The 22,855-nt window shown below is 39.4% G+C and overlaps 2 protein-coding genes across 2 annotated transcripts in view; one reads left to right on the top strand and one right to left on the bottom strand.

Moving 5' to 3' along the window:
- Window positions 1-11,902, top strand: part of scarb2c (scavenger receptor class B, member 2c) — a 35,629-nt gene extending 23,727 nt beyond the window's left edge. Inside the window, exons 10-12 of the mRNA XM_072661565.1 lie at window positions 3,088-3,139; window positions 4,835-4,987; window positions 7,657-11,902. Of these exons, the coding sequence (XP_072517666.1) occupies window positions 3,088-3,139; window positions 4,835-4,987; window positions 7,657-7,695 (244 nt within the window). The 3' untranslated portion in view covers window positions 7,696-11,902. The remainder of the gene's footprint in view (window positions 1-3,087; window positions 3,140-4,834; window positions 4,988-7,656) is intronic.
- Window positions 11,903-12,247: 345 nt separating this feature from the next.
- Window positions 12,248-14,792, bottom strand: LOC140539601 (liver-expressed antimicrobial peptide 2). The gene is made up of 3 exons (XM_072662339.1): window positions 14,727-14,792; window positions 13,973-14,115; window positions 12,248-12,290 (listed from the first exon to the last, which is right to left on the bottom strand). The coding sequence occupies exons 1-3, from the start codon at window positions 14,790-14,792 to the stop codon at window positions 12,248-12,250; spliced, it is 252 nt and encodes an 83-aa protein (XP_072518440.1).
- Window positions 14,793-22,855: the final 8,063 nt, after the last annotated feature.

Below are 22,855 nucleotides of genomic sequence, written 5' to 3'. Positions count from 1 at the left end.
TTGATATGTTATTTAGTACTGACATCAATATTTAATTTTAACTTTCTTATTAAAGAATAATAAACTGCACTTTTTTACGGATGGATGCTTATTATTTCAAAATCCATAAATGTCTAATAATATAAACAATTATTAATATCCAGTCCTGTTTTTATTGGATTAGTTCCTCAGCGGTGCGTCTGGACCTATTTCAGTAAAAGAGAACAAATCCAAATTAATTAGTGAAGAAGTCCGAATTTATTTATGTAATTTTTTTGCTTATTGACTTTATTATATATTACTATTTATCTTACGGTCTGTAATACTACCGTAGCTTATTAATGCTCTCTTATGACCGTAATTCATTTTAGCTTATGAGTTAATATCTTATGAACTATTTATGTATTCAAGTTAATTTGATGAATTTGACCTTTGATATTTGATATGTTGTCAATATTTACTTTAGTGTGTTAATGCACATGTATTTTAGATTTACAGATTTTGAACTAAAAATTAATTGTATTTACACTAATTAATCAACCTCATTAATTTTACACCACTTATTGTGGCAATATTAACTTTAGTGTATTCGTTGTATTAAAGATAATTTTTGAAATGTATTTAAGAATCACAAATAGTCTAATATTAACTTTTGAACTTTATTTATTTGGATGAAATCATTGTATTAATGCTAATTTTTAAAACTATTGTGTTATTTACAATAGCTAATTTATAAAACTATTATAAAATGTGTTCATGTTAATTTATAAATTAGATTCATTGTAGCGTATTCATTGCATTAATGTACATACTCAATGTGTTAATGCTAACTTTATTAATTTTAGCTTCATTTATTAGTGCTAATTACTGTACTTGGCTTACTAAATGCTCCATTAACTTAAGAACTTTTCTATGTATTGTATTGATGCACAATACATTAGAACAGTTGATCAAAAATTAAGTTTGTAAGTTTTAATGAACTAACACTAATAGTATTCATGTATTTAATGTCATTAATGCCAATTTATGAACTTTATTAAATTGAGCTTAGCGATTGTTCTAATACTAGTTTATAAACTATTCATTTAATTTCATTTATTGCTCATTCATTTGGACCGTTTTAATGCTAACATACGAATGTTTTTCAGTTCTGCTGATTTGTTGTACGAATACTGACTTACCAACTTTTTATTAAGGTGAATTTTTACATCTTTCTTATTATTAGTAGTAATAGTATTATGATTAGTATTTTATGAGATGTAATGTAAACTTGTTACCTGATTAATTCATGGCCCAATAATCTGTATTGATGCTAATGTAAAGATATAAAATATATATATACAATATAAATAAATATGTAAAATATATATATTTACATGCATAATTGCCGATGACTACATTAGTGTTGTCATTTCAGTGTAGAACAAAAGCACACGTATTGTTTTTTTGTTTTTTTTTTTCGTTAGACTATCACGTTAAATCCTCGGGATTTGACTAATACAGAGCGTTACTTTCACTTCCACGACTTTCCCTTCAGTCCGTCGATTCCATGTATCGGGAATCAGCTGGGGCGAAGCTGAATGTCCGCCTTACAAGTTAATTATAGATGGGAATTACGCAACGCCTTCAGACCATGACCTGCAGAGGTCCAGCTGATAACCAGCCGCCTCTCTCGCTGCACACAGACTCATATTTACAGGGTTTCGCTCAGTTAAGTAGGACATGCGGCGCACTGCAGGTGGAGGGCCGGATCGGGTTTGGAATGTGGCACATGTCCGAATCATCACTTAAAAGGAAGATGGTTCTTCACGGGTTCCTCCGTGACGCAGCTGTGGCCTGTGTCCTGGGACAGGGGTCACAACCCCCTCAGATAAATCAGGCGGTGGTCCGCGAGGTGAACACCTCACGCCATCTCTAAAATTATCATCGCACGACACGGCCCTGCTGCTGTGCCAAGCACATGCGGTTTAAGTGCATTGGCAGATGCTTGGGTGGAGAGGCGGGTTGGAGAATGTTGAGGGGTGTGTGTATGGGTGCCGGTGTTTGTTTGTTTTTATGGACACTGTGTCCAAAAGTTTGTGGACACCCCTTTTGATGAATGCATTCAGCTACTTTAAGACGCACCCATTGCTGACACAGATGTGCAAATGCACACAAACACACACAGCTTGACTAGTCCCTGTAGGGAAGTACTGCCAATAGAATAGGACTCTCTGGAGCAGATCAACAAGCTATATTGGCACCATGCTGCTCAATGCCAGGCGTGGGCTAGAGGGGTAGAAAGCTGGAGATGATGAGGTGGGGTGGTGAATATCCGACATCCTGGCCTCACAGCAATGCTCCTCCACAATCTAGCAGAAAGCCTTCCTCCCTGGACAGTAGAGACAGTTACTACAACAAAAGCAGGATGTGTGTTTTTTTAAATACCCTTGATTTAGGACGTCACAAGGAATGAGCAGTTGTCCCAATACATTTGTCCATAAAAAACATGGGACCTAAATGGGGGGGAGGGAATCTTGGCCAGGGCACCAACGGAATAGTCCTGGTAGACTTAAATGCTTCCACTTCTGGTTCCATTAAGAATTCCGTGAACCGGGGGCTCCGGGTGGTCCAGCGGACTAAGGCACGGTCACTGTGGTCAGGGAGTAGCTGGTTCGAATCCCAGTCACGCTGCTAGCCTTCGGCAGCCGGTGCCCCGAGAAAGCACAACTGGCCTTGCTCTCTTTCTCTAGGGTGGGTATATGGTGCTATCCCCCACATCACACGGGTATACAGCGTATATCGGCTTCCCTCCAGGCACATTGGTTGCCTGGTAACACCGCATCTGCGGCAGTTTGAAAAAGAGGTGTGGCTGGCTGAGCATGTGTCGGAGGGGGCGTGTGCTGGCCTCGCCCTCATTAGTGTCCGGGACGTTGCACGTGATTGGATGGGGAGAGGAGGGGGAGAATACGTATGGGTTGGGTCAAAATCTAAATTGGTGAGAAAAAAATGGGTAAAAATCTTAAATTAATAAAAAATTAATAAATAATTTTGTGAAACACGTTTGTAAAATGAAACGTTGGTGAATTGCTCATGGTTTTTCCCTTTTTTCCCTCTTTCCTCTCACAGCCAAACAGGGGACGTCAGGACCTTGGTCTACCCAGTCATGTACCTTAATGAGGTAAAGTACTTTTCTTATTCTGCGCGTCCCGCAACAGTGGCACAGTGGTAAAGGTCTGGGATACCTGTTGGACAGTTATCGAACATTAGATTCTTATGATCTGCGTGGCGAAAGTGGAAGAAATGGGCCTGAGCCACTTTGACGAGGGTCCGATTGTTAAGGTCAGACGACTGGGCCAGAGCAGAATTTGCAGGGGGCTCCCAGTCAGCAGTGGTGAGTACCTACTAATGGTAATCCAAGGAGGGCTAGAGCTGGAACTGGGTCTCGTTGATGTGTGAGGAAGACGAAGGCTGAATACCGTTGAATGTCCCGTGACCGCGACACGTGTCAAAGTGTAGGGTCTCTGTTGGACGGTAACTGAGGCGACGTGCTCGATGTTGGAGAACAGTTAAACAGTTCAGAAGTGAGTACCTAAGCCACTTCCGCCACCGAGGGACGGATCGTTATTGCCAGACAAGTGGAGGTCAGAACGTCTTCCGAACTGCAAGCCTTGTGGGGAGGCTTTCAGTCGGCGGTGTCGAGAAGGATCAGACCAACAAAAACCTCCTGGGCTCCTGAGGTTTATCGATCCAGGGTATCGAAGGTGATTAAGGGTGGTCCAGGCCGACAGAAGGGCTCAGAAATGCAGACCAGTCAGAGTGCCCATGCTGATTCCTGTCCGCTGTCGAAAGCGCCTACAACGGACAGGCGAGTGTCAAAATTGGACAGCGGAGCGATAGAAGAAGGTGGGCTGCTCCCATGAGTCCACCCAGGAGGTGTTGGAACAAGAGGTCCGATCTGCGGTGGTTCCATCTCAGAACTTGCTGGAAAGTTTTGGTGCCAGACACCAAGAGAGGTCAGAGAGGTCTTGTAGAGGGAGCTTCTGCGGCGGCACAGGCAGGTGGTGCAACCTCTGATGATTTCATGATTTTCAGGGAGCAGGGAGAAGATCAGGGACCAAACTTTGGAACTCCATAGTTTACCGCAAGGTGGGGCAGCGGCCAGAAATTGGGGCAGTTTATGGAACATACCTAGCGTTTTCTAAGCGTCCAGTCCACTAGCATCGCTGCTTGTCCATGCAGAGGAACGGACAAATTGATAAATACCGTCGTCCCTCACATTGGAAATGAGACTAATCGGACCTCATGACCTATGGATACAGAAAGTTCTTTTTAATTTGATTGGCTGATATCAAGTCCAAGTCAAAACGTTGTGTTTATCGCAGGTTGACCTCTTTATAAACACTCCGTCTGCTGGACTGATTATGTTTCCCATGGATTGAATCGGCCCAAATCAGGTTGTGATTATTGTGGAGGTTCCACTGCTGCAGTCTGAGAACAACTGAGGCCTGTTCGTGTCCCAGCGTTCCTGTGCTAATCGCACAAGGAGGCAGCTGTTGCCTTTGGATGCGCCAAGATCAAACTTCCTCGCGCCACTCCCTTTTGTATTGCATGGGAAATTGAGGGAATGCTTCAGGGATGAGGTACTTTGTCTTGAATGAGAAGCGAGGGCAAGAGGGAGGATAGGGTGGGATAGGGTTGTTGTGGTGGGCCGTAGAGGATGTCTGCGAAGGTGATAGAACTTCACAGGAAGGCTCTGTGTTTTTTCAGATGCACGCTTTTTCACTTTTTTGTCTCTGAGCCATGACCTGCGACCTGATTCTGTCCACTAAGCCCCGTCAACCCCCCTCCCCCCCCTCCCTGTTTCTCCTTTCAGAGCGTGCTCATTGACGCTGATTCCGCCAAGAAGCTCGGAGTCGTGGTGGCTGAGGCCAATGTTGTGATCAACATACCCTTCATCGTGATTGGGCTGGGCATCCTACTGGGTGTTGTTTTCATGCTGCTGTTGTGCTGTCTGAAGGCCCCACAGGTAAGACCTTGTCATACTGTTGGCAGACAAGTTGGAAAACCTGCTGAGCCTCAGTATCTGTGCCGACATTCAGTGCATTTTAGATGCCAGCTTTCCCCAGTTCATGTTTTTTGGAAAGATTTCACCAACATGTCATGAAGAAAGCCATCCTGCAAGCCCTGGTGTGATTGGAGGAGGCCGAGCTAATGGAAACTGGAAAATGTATTATATATTATTTATTAGTTAATGAGATATATATATATTTTTTTGTTTGTTTGTTTTTTAATTGACATAAAATAAAACATTTAAAAAAAACAATTTAATTTATTAATGTATTAATTTTTATTTAAAAAAATTAAATTAATACATTTTAACCCCTTATTACTATTCATTAAATACATGTAGAGCAAATTTGTTAAATATAAAATACAAAAATAAATACAAATTTGCAAATAAAGTAAAAAATAGTAATTATTGCTAACCCATTAATTGATTTACATACCAAATGAAACAAACTATTTAAACAATCCAAATTTATTTGAACCCATTATGCTCTGTGACTTTTATTAACTGCTTGTTACTATTTAGTTAATAGCTGGCTGAATTGTTTGTTGTTTTTTTTGTTTTGTTGTTTTTTTTTTTATTTTACTTTACCATCATTTGTTTTTTGATTGAATGAAATCTTTAAGATAAATATATACACAATTCCATGTCAAAAATGTTTGGTTAAAAAGTTCTATTTTGAAAAAATACTAGAAATCATTTAAAATATGTATCGTGGGCAGTTGTGGTCAGATATCATGGCAATATTGTGCTTTTTAGCGATTTCTTTAAAGTTACATCCTTTTTTTTCTTTTCGAGATTGAAATTTGGTACACAAGTTTTAAATGTTTTGGGGGAACAACAACTGTTAAGCATGGTGGTGGGAGCATTGTGGTCTGGGGCTGTTTTGCAGCCAGTAGAAATGTTACATTGTGGGTAGAATGTGGGAATAGTGGAAAGAACATGACCTCAGGACTCTAATAGCATGAGCTTAAAGCTAGACAGTTGAAACTTGGACAGCGCAAGAAACATCATGCAATGACGTCACCAACTAATCAACTATGTAACTAGTTGCCAACCAAATTGGTTGTGGATTTTAGTCAGTGAAGTAGAATAGTCGATGCATCCTTAGTGTTTTGGCATCACCGCCCTATTGGAACTCCCAGCTGTGTCCAAGAACTGTTTGGGATGTATGTGGACCACGGAAAAATTGTTAAAGTGGAATACTGTTAATTTTTACAGTAATAATACAGTAATAACCTCAAGCTAAATTTAAAAGCTGATTGCTACTTGGTTATTTGATATGTAAAAAATTAATTATCTTCAAATAATCCTTTCAAAACACATCAAAAGTTCTGAGCTTAACCCTATTGATAATACATGGATTGTGCTTAAAAGTTGATGGCTACCATAACAGTTTAGTCAAGTGCAACGTGGTAATAAATGTTAGATCCAAATATTAAGTGTGCTGTGTGAACAGTTTTGATATGTTGGTCCCTGTGCTGATGTCAGAAAACCTTAAAAAACTTGAAAAATAAATAAATAAATATATATATATATATATATATATATATATATATATATATATAAATTCTGCACTAAATGCTTTATTTTTTCTATTAACAAGTGTAGTTTACACTTATTCTGCCACAGGAAAAAAAAAAACGTTTAAAGAAAGCATTGAAAGCTCAATGCTGCCCTGACAATCATGTCCATGTATATACTTATATATGGTCGCTGTCCAGTGGAAAAACATTTATCTCCAAAAAAAGTGACCTTACAGGAGAGGGCAAACATTTTCTGAACTCTGAATAGAAATCAATGCAAATTAAGAGTTTATTTGGCGCGAAATTGGGGGCATTTCTACCATGGCGAAAACTAAGAATGGCCAAAAATGGAGATACAGTGTATTAATGAAAGTAGATGTAAAAAAAAAAAACATTGCCTTTTGAAAATAAAATAAGAAAGTTGTAGCAAGGTGTTTTCAGCTAAGGATTATTTTCATTATAAATTAATCTGCGGATTATTTTTTATCCATTAATCGGTTGATTGTTTGTTTTTTAAACTCTAAAAAAGGAATCTCTGTCCGGTTTCATTTTTTTTTTAAATACCAATATGAAACAAATGTACACCATATGATAACCATCAATTTTCATACCATGGTATACCTACATCTGATATACCACTGTGGTTTTTATGTTAAGACACTTGAGGTGAAGGGTAGCTTTTGGAATAGGGTCAAGCTTGAGGTGAGGGGGGTTTAAGATTATGTTAATAGATATTTCGTTGAAAGTAAGAAAAATATAAGGTACAAAAAAAAGGTAAGCTTCAAAAATGCTGTGGGCTGGATACAAATAGATACCCAACATACCCAGTGTAGCCAGATTGCTTATTTAAGCTAAGTCAGATAACTAAGATATCTACAAATGTAACTAACTAGAGTAAAACTTGAGTAAAACTTGAGTAAAGATTCCCATTCTAAGAAATGTGGACCATGCAGGGGGACTGGATTGGGAAAGGCTGTTTAAACAAACAGATTGATTGATCGGCAGGGTTGAAGTGCTCATGCTCAGAAACCTGTTTATAGCTGTTGAATTTACGGCAGTTAACTTGTCTGTGTGTTTCTTCTTCTTTTTGTTTTCCAACAGAGCACTGCTGCTGAACGCCAGCCCTTACTGTCATCGTAACTGGAGGTTTTTGCCGTTTACAGAACGTTGGTTCTGTAAGCTGGAGGTAGCTGTCGCACTGAGTCCATCGACTAACCTTTTGTTAATGCATGCCGATCCAGTATTCGAAAAGTTTTTCCAATCATCGTTTGCCAAGCATCCCCCGGATTCAGGTTTGAGAAGCGAGGTGCCGTCGACTGTGAGGACTGTTTTTTTTTTTTTTATTTGTTTTGTTTGTTTTTATGTTGCGTCATAGTTTTTATTTTAGATTTTAATATAATAGTGAGCAGCACAACGAGGGGCAGTATTGTAACTGTGCAGCTGTGAAATGTAGAACCTTTTAAAACAGTTAAAAAAGTTAGCTAAACAGAAAGGGCTCTGAAAGAGTACGGATGATGAATAACGATCCCAGTAAAGAGGCATTGCTCCAAGAAGACCATTTTTAAAAAAACAAAAAAAACAAAAAGAAAACGTCAGCAGCTGGTTTGATGGCGTAAGAATTTTAGATGGAAATTCACATTTTCTCCCCGTTCGACAGCAGTGCAGTAAAACGTGATTACCCAACACCCAACACACTACTGATCAGGGCCTGCCCTGCAGTTACACCAGCCTATTTGTTTTGGTCGCACATTCAATAGAGAATGCTACATTTAGAAACTGGCCCACACTGAGTCCACAGAATACTAAATTTAGAAACTGACCCACGCAGTGTCCACAGTATCCCAAATTTCATAACCGGCCGACACATTTGAGTCCTGTTTCTGCAGAGGAAAAGGCACGCTCAGAACATATGACTGGAGTTCGTTCACTACTTTTCTCTTAATTCTGGTTCAGTCACGGGCAAGTTTTTGGATGATTCTTTTTTTCCTTTCAATTTGTAGATAAAATGTTTTTTTTGGAGGTCGTCTTTTTTTTCTTTTTTTTTCCCTCAGTAGGTTGTAGCTATGCCTATATAAGGAATTCTGGAATATAGGAAGTTGTTTTTATATTTAGAGGGGGGAAAACTAGCAAACATTTCTGCTTTTACCCCCTGTGATAAACGCACACATCCCCATACGTTTGTCCTACATGTTTTTTTTTTTTCTCTCTAAATAAAAACACTGAACATTTATGCTCTTATTAAGGGGGCAAAATGTCAACAACCCTGCTGACTTAACCAAAAATAGCCAGTTCTGTCTAGTGTGGGAGTTAAGAGGCTTTGGCACATAATTTTAATCATTTTAAGTTTAAAAAGAGATGGCAATTAATAAAAAAAAAAAGTTCCAATAGTCATTTTATACTTTGCGCTACAATAATACCAGTTAAACCAACTAGTTATGTTCTAGGTAATGAAACCTGTAGCTGGTCAGTGGCCTAGACGTACTGGTGATGTCCATAATTGGCTCAGAAAAGCTTATTGTGATAAACATTGTCTCAGTAAGAATCAATAGCATTGTACTAGCAAACCCTATGTTGTTTTTTAACACTGGCTGTAGTGGGTTTTTCTCCCCCCCAGGTTGTTTGCAGTATTGGCATTTTTGTTTCGATGAGAATCGCAGTGCATCAAAGAATCAGTTTGTTTCACCGTTAGTGGTTAATATTCTTACTGACCTTTAGGGGGCAGTTGGGTGATAATTGTGTATTAATGTTACGTGTTTTTGCCAGAACTTTTACTTTGTTGCTGCTGCTGAATCGAAGTTGCTTTAATTAAAACATTTAATTAAAGAAGATTTTGTAATGTTTTATAAATGCATCAATGAAGCTGGTTTTGATCCATGCTATGATATCTGAGGTTGTCTCACATTGCCACAGCAAACAGTAGAATTTGAATTAGCTCTGAATTTAATTGACTGCAGTCCACACTGGAATCAGACGTTATTCTATTAATTTTTTTATTTTATTGCTCTTTTTTTATTTTATATATATATGTTTGTTTTTCCTGATCACTTTGGGGTTGTCATGAAAGAAGAAACTGGTTTGCCAATTCACAAGTGGTATACTAATTATTTGTTTGAATGTGCAATTGAATCTGTAAGGTGTTGAATGGTGATGAAGTCATTTTCAGCCAATCTAAAATCTCTAAAAAGTACAACTAGCTTTACATTTGAATTTTTTACTGTTGTTAAAGGTGTTTGAATATGTAATAACCTGTTAATAACTGTTAATATAGCTGTAGAAACATCTGGATTTCAATGTTTTCACAGTTTTTGTGAATACGTGTTTGTTTCCATGTAACAAAACCATCACATTCAAACACTATCTGTACTTTCACTTATGACCTAAATCTCATCACTAAAGCAGCCTGTTTTTATTTTATATTTTTACAGCATTATGTAAAATGTTAATTTAATACCTAATATACCTAAGATTTACTATGTTAATAAGTATAATTAGTATCGGCCACTGAGAAAGTAAATTGTTTATATAAGAAGTTAAAAATAGCAAAAAAAAAAGTCAGTTTAATGCTGAGTAAAACTTTTAAGAAAATAACTTATTTCTATATACTAAGTCAAAAAAAGTAAATTCAATATACCAAGTTGGACATTGAGAAAATATCACTTCAGTATACAATTTTAAAAAAAGTAAATTCAATATCCCAAATAAGTATATTGAATAAATTTAAATAATTAAATTCAATATACCAAGTCAGAAATTTGAGAAAATATCACTTCAATATACAATTTTTTTCTTAAAAAAACAAAAACAAAAGGTAATTCTGAAGTTTGACAAAATGGGTCATCCTGTAATACTAAGGCAAAGTTAGAGAAACTAGGTCTTCTTCTGCAGGAATGAGCCTCCATACGCCACTGACCGCTCATTGGGCTCAATAGCTGTGAAGGTTAACATTTCTACTCCGTATAAAGTATTCACCTGTTCTTTGAATATTCAGAAGTGTGTTTGGAAAGTGATTTGGCTTTATATGTGTGTAAAATTTGAAAAGGGACATCTGCAGCATTATGACTTTTCTCAGTTAGTCTTTTTTTTTTTTTTTAAACAGTTATTGCCACTACATATTTTGCACTTTGATGAAAATGTTCACATAAACAGAATAATGAAAATGTTTCTGTACTTTCTGCTGGGTATCAGTAAAAATCTTTCAGTGTCAATACCAACTCGACCTTGATACCAATACCTAAAAGTTAGTAGTAATAGTATTTTTTTTTTCTGATACCTTTATTTAAGTGAAAAAACGAAAGTGGGTGTGGCTTAAAGCAGAATTGAATGTTGCTGTTAACCACAGTGGATCACAGAGTAATTAGGAAGTGCTGATGGTACATGCTTACAGGATGTAATGCAGACAGCCAGCCAACAGGCCTTTGCATTTGCTTTTAGATTCAGTTAGCTTTACATTTGAATCTTTTACTGTTGTTAAAGGTGTTTGAATATGTAATAACCCTGTTAATATAGATGTAGAAACATCTGGATTTCAATGTTTTCACAGTTTCTGTTTTCCACGTAACAAATTTGTTTTAAACCATCACATTCAAACACTATCTGTACTTTCAGTTATGACCTAAATCTGTAAATTTGTTTTTATTTTATATTTCATATTTCAAAGTAGATTTTTGAGTAGAATGAACAGACCTTCATATTTGCTTTTAGATTCAGATCACACTGACTACTTGAAAATGAAGCAGTTCGGCCATTTAAAAAAAGTACTGCATTTCGATACCCAGCTCAGTTCTCTAGTTCTCAATGTTGCTGTGTTGTGTTTTAACTGATGCATGCAATGCAAGTTAGGGCTGCACAATGGTATTTTGTTGTTCTGCGGTATGTATTTCAGTATTGAAAAATACAGTTTTGAGTTTTGACTTAAAATCAAAAGTCAATGACCCAACATGTCATAATATTATTAATGTGTATTGAAGATTGGAGTAAAATATATAATGCATCTGCCTCTAGAAATGTTAGGAAAATGGGAACAGTGTGACTTTTCCATTATTTTTTCTAATGTTCAAACAATGTAATGTGCAGTTCTAATGCAGATGTGTATTTTCATTCAACTCACACCTGATTTTAATTTTTGTTTTTTCAATATTTTGTTTTTCATGTTTTTTATTGCATCTTTAAAATAAGCATCTGGATTTTCTTTTGTTCTTAAAAAAAAAAAAAAGCAAAAACACATATTGCACTACCACTGTAACAAAAACATGTAAAACACATTAACAAACAGTATTTACATTCTGTGACTACAGTCTTTTCTTGAGTCCACTATTTACAAATAAATAATTCTGTCTTAACCTGTTAATGAACTGAATGGGCCTGGAAGTCTTTGCACATTGAGAACAACTGTATTTCATCAGATTAGACATGTTTTGGACTGTATGGGGTAAAGTAAGTCACAGTTTTGTGACCGAGTGACAGAATGTGATGCTTTATGTATATCTTGCAGTTAGCAATTACCAACATTTTCAAATGGATACAAGGTGTGAAAGGTTTTGCTGTTGATCCCGTGTGTTAATTGAATTCGAATGAATTTCGCTGTGGTAAATTGAGCTTCCTGATATTCCATTAGATAGAGCTGATGTTCAGTTTTGAGAAGGAAGGAGGAATCGAGGAGGAGTTTTCTCAGTAGTCTAAGGTCATGCAGTCTTTAGGATGACGAGGAATTCGGCTGGAAGGCACAGATGTTTCTCCTGGAAGAACGGAGCAAGAAAAAAAATGGGTAAATATGCAGAACTGTTGCCTGTTGTTGTGTCCTGATCTAGGGTCAGATTTCTTACTTTTTTACAGTGACCTTACTGAGACATGAAGATGCCCAAAGGGGTTAATTGAGTAATCATAGAACCCCTTTTGGTCTTGGTGATTGTAGGTTGTAGGAAGAACCCTTAAATTGGAATAAGGACTATACGTTATGTGAAGCTTCTAGGGTTGGGGGGGGTCTGAATTTAGAGAACCAAGTGTTTCTTCTGAGGTATTGAGGACAGGACAATTTGTGGCATCTTGAGTGTAGGAACAGATCCTAGATCAGCAGTCCTACTCTGAGAAGTCTGAAGATCTATACATATGAAAATAGATGTGCCTAGGAAAGGGTTTCCTAATCTTTTCTCATGTTTCTACATGTTGCGAGATTGGGTTTGGATGCATAGCTACTCTAGCTAATCTTCTCAAAGACCACTTCAGCATGCTAGCATTGGGGTGGTTGCAAAAATAGTGACCACTGGTTAAACTGCCCTCCCCAAACACTTGGTCCTACTAAGCTGACAATCTGACTAAACTGTTGCTAATAGAATGGCGTCGGAGCTCAACACACTTGGAGGAGAACGCTCAGTGGACATATAGAGTTAAAAAAAAAAATTTAAAAATTAAAAATAATAAATAAAAGTATATATTAATTTATATGAATAAACTGGATTTATTTATTTATTTTATTATTATTGATAATATAATTATTTATTTATTTATTTTATTTACTTCCTTCTCCAAATTAATTTTAGCCCATCTTCAGTCAGGACACATGTAAATATTCCTCATTTTTGACAGATGTCATTTGAAATGTGACCCCGCACTGCGTACAGTATGCATTCATTTATGATGACGGAATATTATATTATAATAATATGTAAATCTCTAACATATGTAACTCGGCCCTGTATTCTTCTAGCCAGGTCCTGTTTAAGGACGTGATAGCCATGCCGAACCATATCTTGGAATATGAAATCTATGCCAGAGTGTTCTAGATTAAAAAGGCCACATTTCCCCCACCCCTTAACCACTCTGTATATCGCAGAGTGGAGCTCACTGCTATTGCTGTTACATCAGCTAACAGAGGGCTTCTGCTGGCTAGTACCCTGATGAGTTATCGGGGAGAAGGAGGGGCCATCCAGGTAGAGTGAGACGACGGTTTTACTGGAATTAAAGGGTGCTGATAAGCTTGAAAATGCTCTTAGGAGTCCACACTTAATCCCACACGATTGCTGAAGCATTATCTATATTTAATAGCCTGACACTTATCAGAAGTCAATTACAGTTGGGTCAAGGTTCAGCCAGAGGTTTAACTGCCTTTTAGGGCAGCTTTACTGAGTAAACATATTATTTGATCATTTACGATAAGATCTTTACTTCTTACTTTTTTTACAAAAGGAAAGAATGGTCTTTTTTTGAAGGGACTTAGACTTGGTTTTGATTGCAGGAGTTTTCTAGATCAGAGGTCACCCACCCTCCTTCTGAAGATCTACCTGAAGATTTCAGCCCTAACCCAAACTCAAACTGAAGCAGTTGGATCATCAGTTGGGGTCAAATTGGGATTGCTGGTAGACCCAGCGATCTCCTCTAATCCCGGATGAGTATTATCTGTAGCTATGAAAGTGTCCTTTACCTGCAGTAGTTGGTGCCACACTCATAGTTGTCTCTGCAGCTGGCCCCCACAGGCTTTAGAGTGTTCCAGCGCCACAGTAATGAACGCTTAGCACGGTGGATCAGACCTGAAGCCCAAGTGCCTGCTACTGGAGCTGCCTCTACCTGCAGAGAGAGGAAAAGTGGGTGGGCTGTTAGGCCGATAAGCACATTGGTAAGCCAATCTGAAGACACTGGGCATCCTGGGTTCTTTTTTTTACGAGTTGCCTTATCTCGGGTCACGAAGATCCAAGTCAGCACTATTGTGGACTTGTCCATCTTGTCACAGTAGTCAAAAAAAACATGTTTACTTAGGCTTAGAGTCCACCAAGTCCTCTTGATCTTGATTATGGGCAAACAAGGTTTGACCTGGTTGACAGTTACAGGCTAGTCACAAATCTACTGTTAACAAACATCTATAAAACCACCAACAGCTGCTGCCATTGAAAAAGTGCCTTCTTCAGAGCAATCCATGGATGAACCACTTTCCTTTTCCCGAAGAACCTTTCAATGGGTCTCGTTTTTGTATGTTCTTAAAGTCTGAAGAACCTACAGGTCCTACACCAAGGTTTCTAGAAGAAACCCAGAACAGAAGAGACCGATTGACGTCCTTGGGGGCAGTTGAAGGTTTTTCCCTCCCACTCCAACAACCCTGCCTGAAGTCCACGAATACAACAAATAACACAACCGAGATAGATGGCGTCTTCTGGGCCAGTGCGGCACGGTTGGCATCCTACCTGGATGGCACAGAGCAGCGAGATGAGCATGGCGATCGCGAAGAGTGCGTGGTCTGATGTTCTCATGCTGGCGAAGACGCGTCAAACTGATGTCTCTTGAGTCAGGATTGGAGCCCGGTTGGCAGTGAGAGAGCATGAAGCCAGGACTGTCTTTATATTAGCGCTGATAGTCTGCTGATAAGAGACCTAGAGGGCAACGGTCACCCGCGACGGCGCGAAGAGGGACACGTTAACCGAGGAAATTAGGACGAGTCCACGTCTCCACCGGGACCTTTACTCAAATCTGACTTCATGCGGGACAACAACACAATGTTTTAGAGCCGAAAAGAACAGGGGAGGAAAAACTGAACCCTGGGTTTGTGTGTGCATGAGCGCGAAAGTGGCCAGTTGTCTTTCGGAAGGTCAAGGTCACCTGAGTTGTCTAAATAAGTTTTAAACGTCTAAATAACCAGAGATCAAACTGTGTTCAAAATGCAGTTAGGCTCAGGACATATTAAGTTAAAAAATAAAATTAAATAAATAATAAATGAATAAATAAAATGATATATATATATTTTTTTTTTTTTACATTTATATATTTTTTTTTATTTTCTTTATTATTTTTTTTATTATTATTATTTTTTTTTTTTTTTACTTCCTTCTCCAAATTAATTTTAGCCCAACTTCAATCTGGACACACGTAAATGTTCCTAATTTTCCACAGATGTTCACTGGTTATTTGAAATGTGACCCCGCACTGCGTACTGTATGCATTCACTTATAATGAAAATGTATGCCAGAGTGTTCTAGATTAAAAAAAAGCCACATTTCCCCCACCCCTTAACCACTCTGTTTATCACACCCCGCAGGCCAAAGTTCCCCAGCAAAGACAAAGTGTGAAAATTATTCTGTAAACAACATGCCAGTATCATGCCGCTACTTAGTAGAGGCGTGATCACCTAGGTGCTGATCACTAACCTTTTCTAAGATGAGAGAATTAGTAGTAGTTGTTGCTTTTTTAGCAAATGGGTGTTGGCCAGCAATTAGGCCAACTCTGGGTTGAATAATAATGACTGTCAACCAGAACGACTTTTGCAACTTTACTGATGCAAGAATTTGATCTGTTTGAATTGCCAAACATATGAACTCATGCAATCATGCATGTCTTTTTGGTCATTACACTTTTTCTGGTCACCTCCCAGGTAAACTCTTCACAGAACAATGTCAAAATTGCAAAATGGACCTCCTCAGTTATTTCCCTGGTGGTTTCTCAAAAGAACCACAGAAACTAGATTTGTTTGGTTATGTTTTTGGTTCAGAAAATCCAAAAAACTGATATTTTTTATAAGACAACACTAAAGCTGGACTTTTCGTTTACAAAAGAACCCCAAATTAGTTTGGTTACTTCACAGAAAAACACCCCAGAACTAGACTTGTTTGGTTACTTCACAGAATTTAACCAGGCACTGGATCTTTTTTGGTCATTTCCAAGGATTTGACCAAGAACTGGACCAAACTGTATAACATAATATGATCTATAGTACAAATGTTTGAGCTTCTATTAGCTTATCGACATTGTAACTCCATTGTACTGAATCTAAAATGCCATCAAACACCAAACAACAACTACATGGGCTTTTCGGTCACCTTCCAGGTAAACTCTTCACAGAACAATGCCAAAATTGGACCTCCTCGGTTATTTCCCAGAAGAACCTCCTAACTGGACGACTTCTGTAATTTCTCAGGTGAACCCCAAAAACTGGACCTCTTGGATATATTGTCCTTGGAGAACCCTGAAGCTGGAGTTCTCTGGTGGTTTCTCAAAAGAACCACAGAAACTAGATTTATTGGTCATGTTTTTGGTTCAGAAAATCCAAAAAACTGATATTTTTGTATAAGACAACACTAAAACTGGACTTTTTTGTTTACAAAAGAACCCAAACCCCACATTTGTTTGGTTACTTCACAGAAAAACACCCCAGAACTGGATTTGTTTGGTTATTTCATAGAATTTAACCAGGGACTGGACCTTTTTTTGGTCATTTCCAAGGATTTCACCAATAACTGGACCAAACTGTATAACATAATATTATCTATCGTTCAGATGTTTGGACATAATTCATGCCTCAGCTTGGCTTTAGTTTCTCAGGTGAACCCCAAAAACTGGACCTCTTGGATATTTTCCCTGGAGAACCCCGAAGCTGGAGTTTTCTAGTGGTTTCTCAAAAGCAGCACAGAAACTAGATTTGTTTGGTTTAGAAAATCCAAAAACTGATATTTTTTGTAAGACAACACTACAACTGGACTTTCCATTTACAAAAGAACCCCAAATATGTTTGGTTATTTCACAGATTTTGACCAGGGACTGCACCTTTTTAGTTATTTCCAAGGATTTGACCAAGAACTGGACCAAACTGTATTACATAATATTATGTATAGTACAAATGTTTGGACATAGTTCACGCCTCAACATGGCTTTATTGTTTTGCTTTATTGTTTTGTTATTTTTAACCTATTAACTGTTCGCTTGAAGGTTTGGTTCTTCAGCTCTGCGTCCGGTGCTCTTATGTCGTCCCTCCCGAGACAAGGGTGGTTATACAACACGGCCGTAAACACAGTCGGTTGTTCTGTGCTCGGCTGGATCGGGAGTCTGGTATGTTGCATAAACTCCGTAAGTGTGGTCCTCTCGCGAGCCAGCACCTCCCTGCTTATCTCCGACTCAGCAGACGGTGTTGAGCTGGACGGCTTTTGTGCGTAATGAGGTGGTTGGTAAAGGATCTGACCCCTGCACAGGGTTAACTGGAATGTGTCTGAAAGTTTGACTTCATTGCATCATTCTGTGGGAATTTTCCTGTGGGAGGATATGCAGGAGAGAAGTCATTGTTTGGCATATTGGTAGTACTCCAGGTACAAAAGGCCTATTACCTTAATGCTGCATATTACAATAGACCGATAGACTTTGACTGTTGATGCAAAGACTGATTGGTTGACTTTTAAGGCTGCATATCGTATTTATTATTTTCCTGATGTACTTTGGCTTTCCCTAGATGGTTTGGCTTTCCCATGTGAGGTTAAGGTTAAGGCTGTAAGTCCAACTGGCCCACTCCGAGCCCATGCCCGCCTGGAACCCACCATGCCCACTTTCCCATCCATGTGAGCCCCACATGAGCATGGGTTGGCTGGATAGGTGGTGTTTACCACCCATAATCTATGGAAGTGTGCCATGCCCCGGGCTAAGGACATTCCTGAGGACCTCAGGAAGAGTTATCGAAAAGGTCACAAGCATTTCTAAAGAGTTCGGCCTCCGCCAGTTCCAGGGAGGAAGTTCAGCACCACTGGAATGTTCATCTGTCAAAAATCACTCCAAGGCCACCACAGCAAAAGGAGGTCTCGAAGACGCCCAGGATAGCGTCTGAGGACCTACAGGCCTCTCTCAGGCTAGTGCAGAACGAGGTAGAAAGAAGAAGGCCTTAGAAGAACCTAAGAAGAACCTTTAATAAGAATCTCATCCCAGCTGTGAAGCATGGTGGAGGCAGCATTGTGGTTTATGGTAACTTTGGTGCCTTGGGACCAGGCCAGCTTGTTGTTATTGATGGACCTATGAATCCTGGATTAAACCAGGATTTGACCCTTCAGGTTTGACCCTTCAGGTTGCACCTAGCCTCTTTCAAAAGGGCAGCTTATGGTGCAATGACGAATTGACTGATTGGTCTGATATTTTTTTTGAAATATTAAACCTTACTTTTTTACCATTTTATTTGTTGTTGGTCTTGTTTTCTTTGGCTCAAAAAGTAATCCGTGTAAACAAGGGAAGGGTTGAAGAAAAAGCTATTACCTAGAACCTGGCAGGCATAAAGTGATAAATCAACCCAGAGGTCAAGTGATTTTCCAATGCACTCATTGAACCTACAATAATTACACTACATGGACAAAAGTATAGGGACACCTGCTCATTCATTGTTTCTTCTAAAATCAACTAACTCCACCATGTTTGGAGGCTGTACTTTAGCCTGGCTAGCTCTCACTGTGACATGTTGATGAAACTACCTCCACCATGTTTGGAGGCTGTACTTTAGCCTGGCTAGCTCTCACTGTGACATGTTGATGAAACTACCTCCACCATGTTTGGAGGCTGTAATTTAGCCTGGCTAGCTCTCACTGTGAGTTGTTGATGAAACTACCTCCACCATGTTTGGAGGCTGTACTTTAGCCTGGCTAGCTCTCACTGTGAGTTGTTGATGAAACTACCTCCACCATGTTTGGAGGCTGTACCTTAGCCTGATGCTTATCTTCTTCAAAACTTTTCTATCATGGCCTTAGCAGTTGCACCAAAAGTAGATGTAGATGCAGGTATATGTAGACCAATAGTGGCAGGCCTAAGCAGTAGAGCACATGTCCAGGAAAAAGAAGACGTCTGGTCACCCTAGTGTTGGTAAATGTTGGATCAAACAAAATCTTAAACCCACCCCAGTTCAGTCGAAAGTTAACGGTCTTGTACTGACTGTAGTGCAGCAGCTGTTTTGGAGAAGCAGGACATGGTTAGCCTGACATGAACTGCTACACCCTCAGACCTTCTGAGCTCAGCAACATATCAGCTCTTATCAGCTTCACTGACAGCTGCTCCTACGGCCTGCGCTTGGCTCTCATTCCGGACATTTACAAAACTTAATGAGAAACATCTACTAGCTTGTGCTTCCACTCACTGGCCACTTTATTAGAAACACCTACTACCTTGTGCTCCCACTTATTGGCCACTTTATTAGAAACACCTACTACCTTCTGCTTCCACTCACTGGCCACTTTATTAGAAACACCTACTACCTTGTGCTTTCTGTCACTGGCCACTTTATTAGAAACACCTACTACCTTGTTCGTCTACTTATTGGCCACTTTATTGGAAACACCTACTACCTTGTGCTTCCACTCAGTGGCCACTTTATTGGAAACACCTTACTATCTTGTGCTTCCACTCAGTGGCCGCTTTATTGGAAACACCCTACTACCTTGTGCTTCCACTCACTGGCCACTTTATTAGAAACACCCTACTACCTTGTGCTTCCGCTCACTGGCCACTTTATTGAAAACACCTACTACCTTGTGCTTTCTGTCACTGGCCACTTTATTAGAAACACCTACTTCTTTGTGCTTCCACTCATTGGCCACTTTATTGGAAACACCTACTAGCTTGTGCTTCCACTCTCTGGCCGCTTTATTGGAAACACCCTACTACCTTGTGCTTCCACTCACTGGCCACTTTATTAAAAACACCCACTACCTTGTGCTTCCACTCTCTGGCCACTATATTGGAAACACCTACTACCTTGTGCTTTCTGTCGCTGGCACTTTATTAGAAACACCTACTACCTTGTGCTTCCACTCAAAGGCCACTTTATTAGAAACACCTACTACCTTGTGCTTCCACTCTCTGGCCACTTTATTAGAAACACCTACTACTTTGTGCTTCCACTCACTGGCCACTTTATTGGAAACACCTTACTAGCTTGTGCTTCCGCTCAGTGGCCACTATATTGGAAACACCTACTACCTTGTGCTTTCTGTCGCTGGCCACTTTATTAGAAACACCTACTACCTTGTGCTTCCACTCAAAGGCCACTTTATTAGAAACACCTACTACCTTGTGCTTCCACTCACTGGCCACTTTATTGGAAACATTTACTACTTTGTGCTTCTACTTACTGGACACTTTATTGGAAACACCTTACTAGCTTGTGCTTCCGCTCAGTGGCCACTATATTGGAAACACCTACTACCTTCTGCTTCCACTCAAAGGCCACTTTATTAGAAACACCTACTACCTTGTGCTTTCTGTCGCTGGCCACTTTATTAGAAACACCTACTACCTTGTGCTTCTACTCACTGGCCACTTTATTGGAAACACTACTACCTTATGCTACCACTCAATGGCCACTTTATTAGAAACACCCTATTACCTTAAGCTTCCACTCAGTGGCCACTTTATTGGAAACACCTTACTAGCTTGTGCTTTCTGTCACTGGCCACTTTATTAGAAACACCCTACTACCTTGTGCTTCCACTCAGTGGCCGCTTTATTAGAAACACCTACTACCTTGTGCTTTCTGTCACTGGCCACTTTATTAGAAACACCCACTACCTTGTGCTTCCGCTCAGTGGCCACTATATTGGAAACACCTACTACCTTGTGCTTTCTGTCACTGGCCACTTTATTGGAAACACTACTACCTTGTGCTTTCTGTCACTGGCCACTTTATTGGAAACACCTACTAGCTTGTGCTTCCACTCTCTCTCCACGTTTTCTGTACACCAACAGGGTGCAGAGGGGTTTCTGATAAAGGGGCTCGAGCCGTACTAGTTGAGCTGTGGAACTCTATGGTAAACTGAAACCAGGCTAAAGGGAGGTTGACACCTCAATGAGAAGAGCATGTGTGACCCTGGACTGATTGACCAATCACAATGTGTTTCCTCCCCCAGAGACGTCCATAGTAACACTGTGTTCAGGTGCTCAGAGGAAAGCTGTGTGTGCCAGATGGTTTTCTAGTAAATGAGGCTTGACTGCGTCCACCACACGCAACAGTAAAGCATGAAGGTCTGCAGAACATCCTGCTGCTTCTTTGGTATGCAGCCAGAGCAGGCAGACGGAAAGCTGCTGAAGAAGAATGGAATATAAATGGAATTCATTACATAACACCCCCTTAATGATGTCATTGTGTATATGTGTAGTTATATATATATATTTACACACATAACATCCAGGAACCAGGTTTGGTTTCATAAAGAACCTTGTAAACCTTGCCACTCACTGGCCACTTTATTAGAAACACCTACTACCTTATGTTTCTATTTACTGGCCACTTTATTAGAAACACCCTATATTGTGCCTTCACTCACTGGCCACTTTATTAGAAACACCCAATATTGTGCTTCCACTCACTGGCCACTTTATTAGAAACACCTACTACCTCATGTTTCCAGTCACTGGCCGCTTTATTGGAAACACCAACTACCTTGTGCATCCACTCACTGACTTCTTTATTAGAAACACCCTACTACCTTGGTTTATCTGTCACTGGCCGCTTTATTGGAAACACCTATTACCTTGTGCTTCCACTCACTGGCCACTTTATTAAAAACACCTACTATCTAAAGTTTCCACTCTCTGGCCACTTTATTAGAAACACCCTATATTGTGCTTCCACTCACTGGCCACTTTATTAGAAACACCCTGATTCCGTGCATGGTTCTACATGGAACCAAAAGTGGTTCTTCTATGGTTTCAGTCAAAGAACCCTTTGTAGCTCCGTTATTTTTAGGCTTTGTTTTTGTAGCTGTACGTCCTAATAATGAACAAGCCTGAATGTCTTGTTCTGTGTGTGTGTGTGTGTGTGTGTGTGTGTGTGTGTGTGCATGCATGCGTGTGTTCTCCTTTGCCCCAATAACATTCCATTCAGCCCCCTCTCCAGTCCACCCCGTCCCCTCTGCTCCCCCCGCTCCACCCCAGTCTCTCACAGTGATCGGCAGGAAAACGTCCAGAACAGAGCTGTTTAGGAATGTGACCCATGAAGGGACTGTGCTCACACACACACAAACACACACACACACACACTAATGACCGGGTAACTGCATACATTCTTTCTCACACATATAAACAGTTATATTAGCAGTATCAGATTAGAAGCCAGTGTATTTACTGCCTGTATTTGCCTGCCATATTACAGTCTACCACAGTTACGGTTACTCTGTTATATATTCTATATTTTGAATATTCTATATATTTATATATATATATTATATTATATAATTATATGCTCTTATATTTGGATGTCATATTTTGTCATATTCTTATTTATTTTCTTATTCATGCTGTTGTATAAATGCAGGAGAACGCTCAAGGGCATGTGTTATCCTGAAGAAACAGCCGGGCTGTGATTTGGTCGCAGGCCAAGCTGAAGGCGAGTATCGTATTTCATCACAGCTGTGCTAGCGCTTTCATACATTTCGCACATATAATCTGTACTGTATGGTCACAGTTACTGTACTTTTTGTTAGTGTGCACTTACACACAGTAATGATATCGGCAATAGAGAGCACCGATACCATAAATCTTCCTGACCCCCTTCTTTTTTTTTTACATAGAACATTTTTGTTTGCAT

Source organism: Salminus brasiliensis, chromosome 18 (assembly GCF_030463535.1).
Source record: "Salminus brasiliensis chromosome 18, fSalBra1.hap2, whole genome shotgun sequence".
NCBI lineage: Eukaryota > Metazoa > Chordata > Actinopteri > Characiformes > Bryconidae > Salminus > Salminus brasiliensis.
Note: the sequence above shows the minus strand (reverse complement) of the source record. Positions and strands in the feature narration are given on the sequence as shown.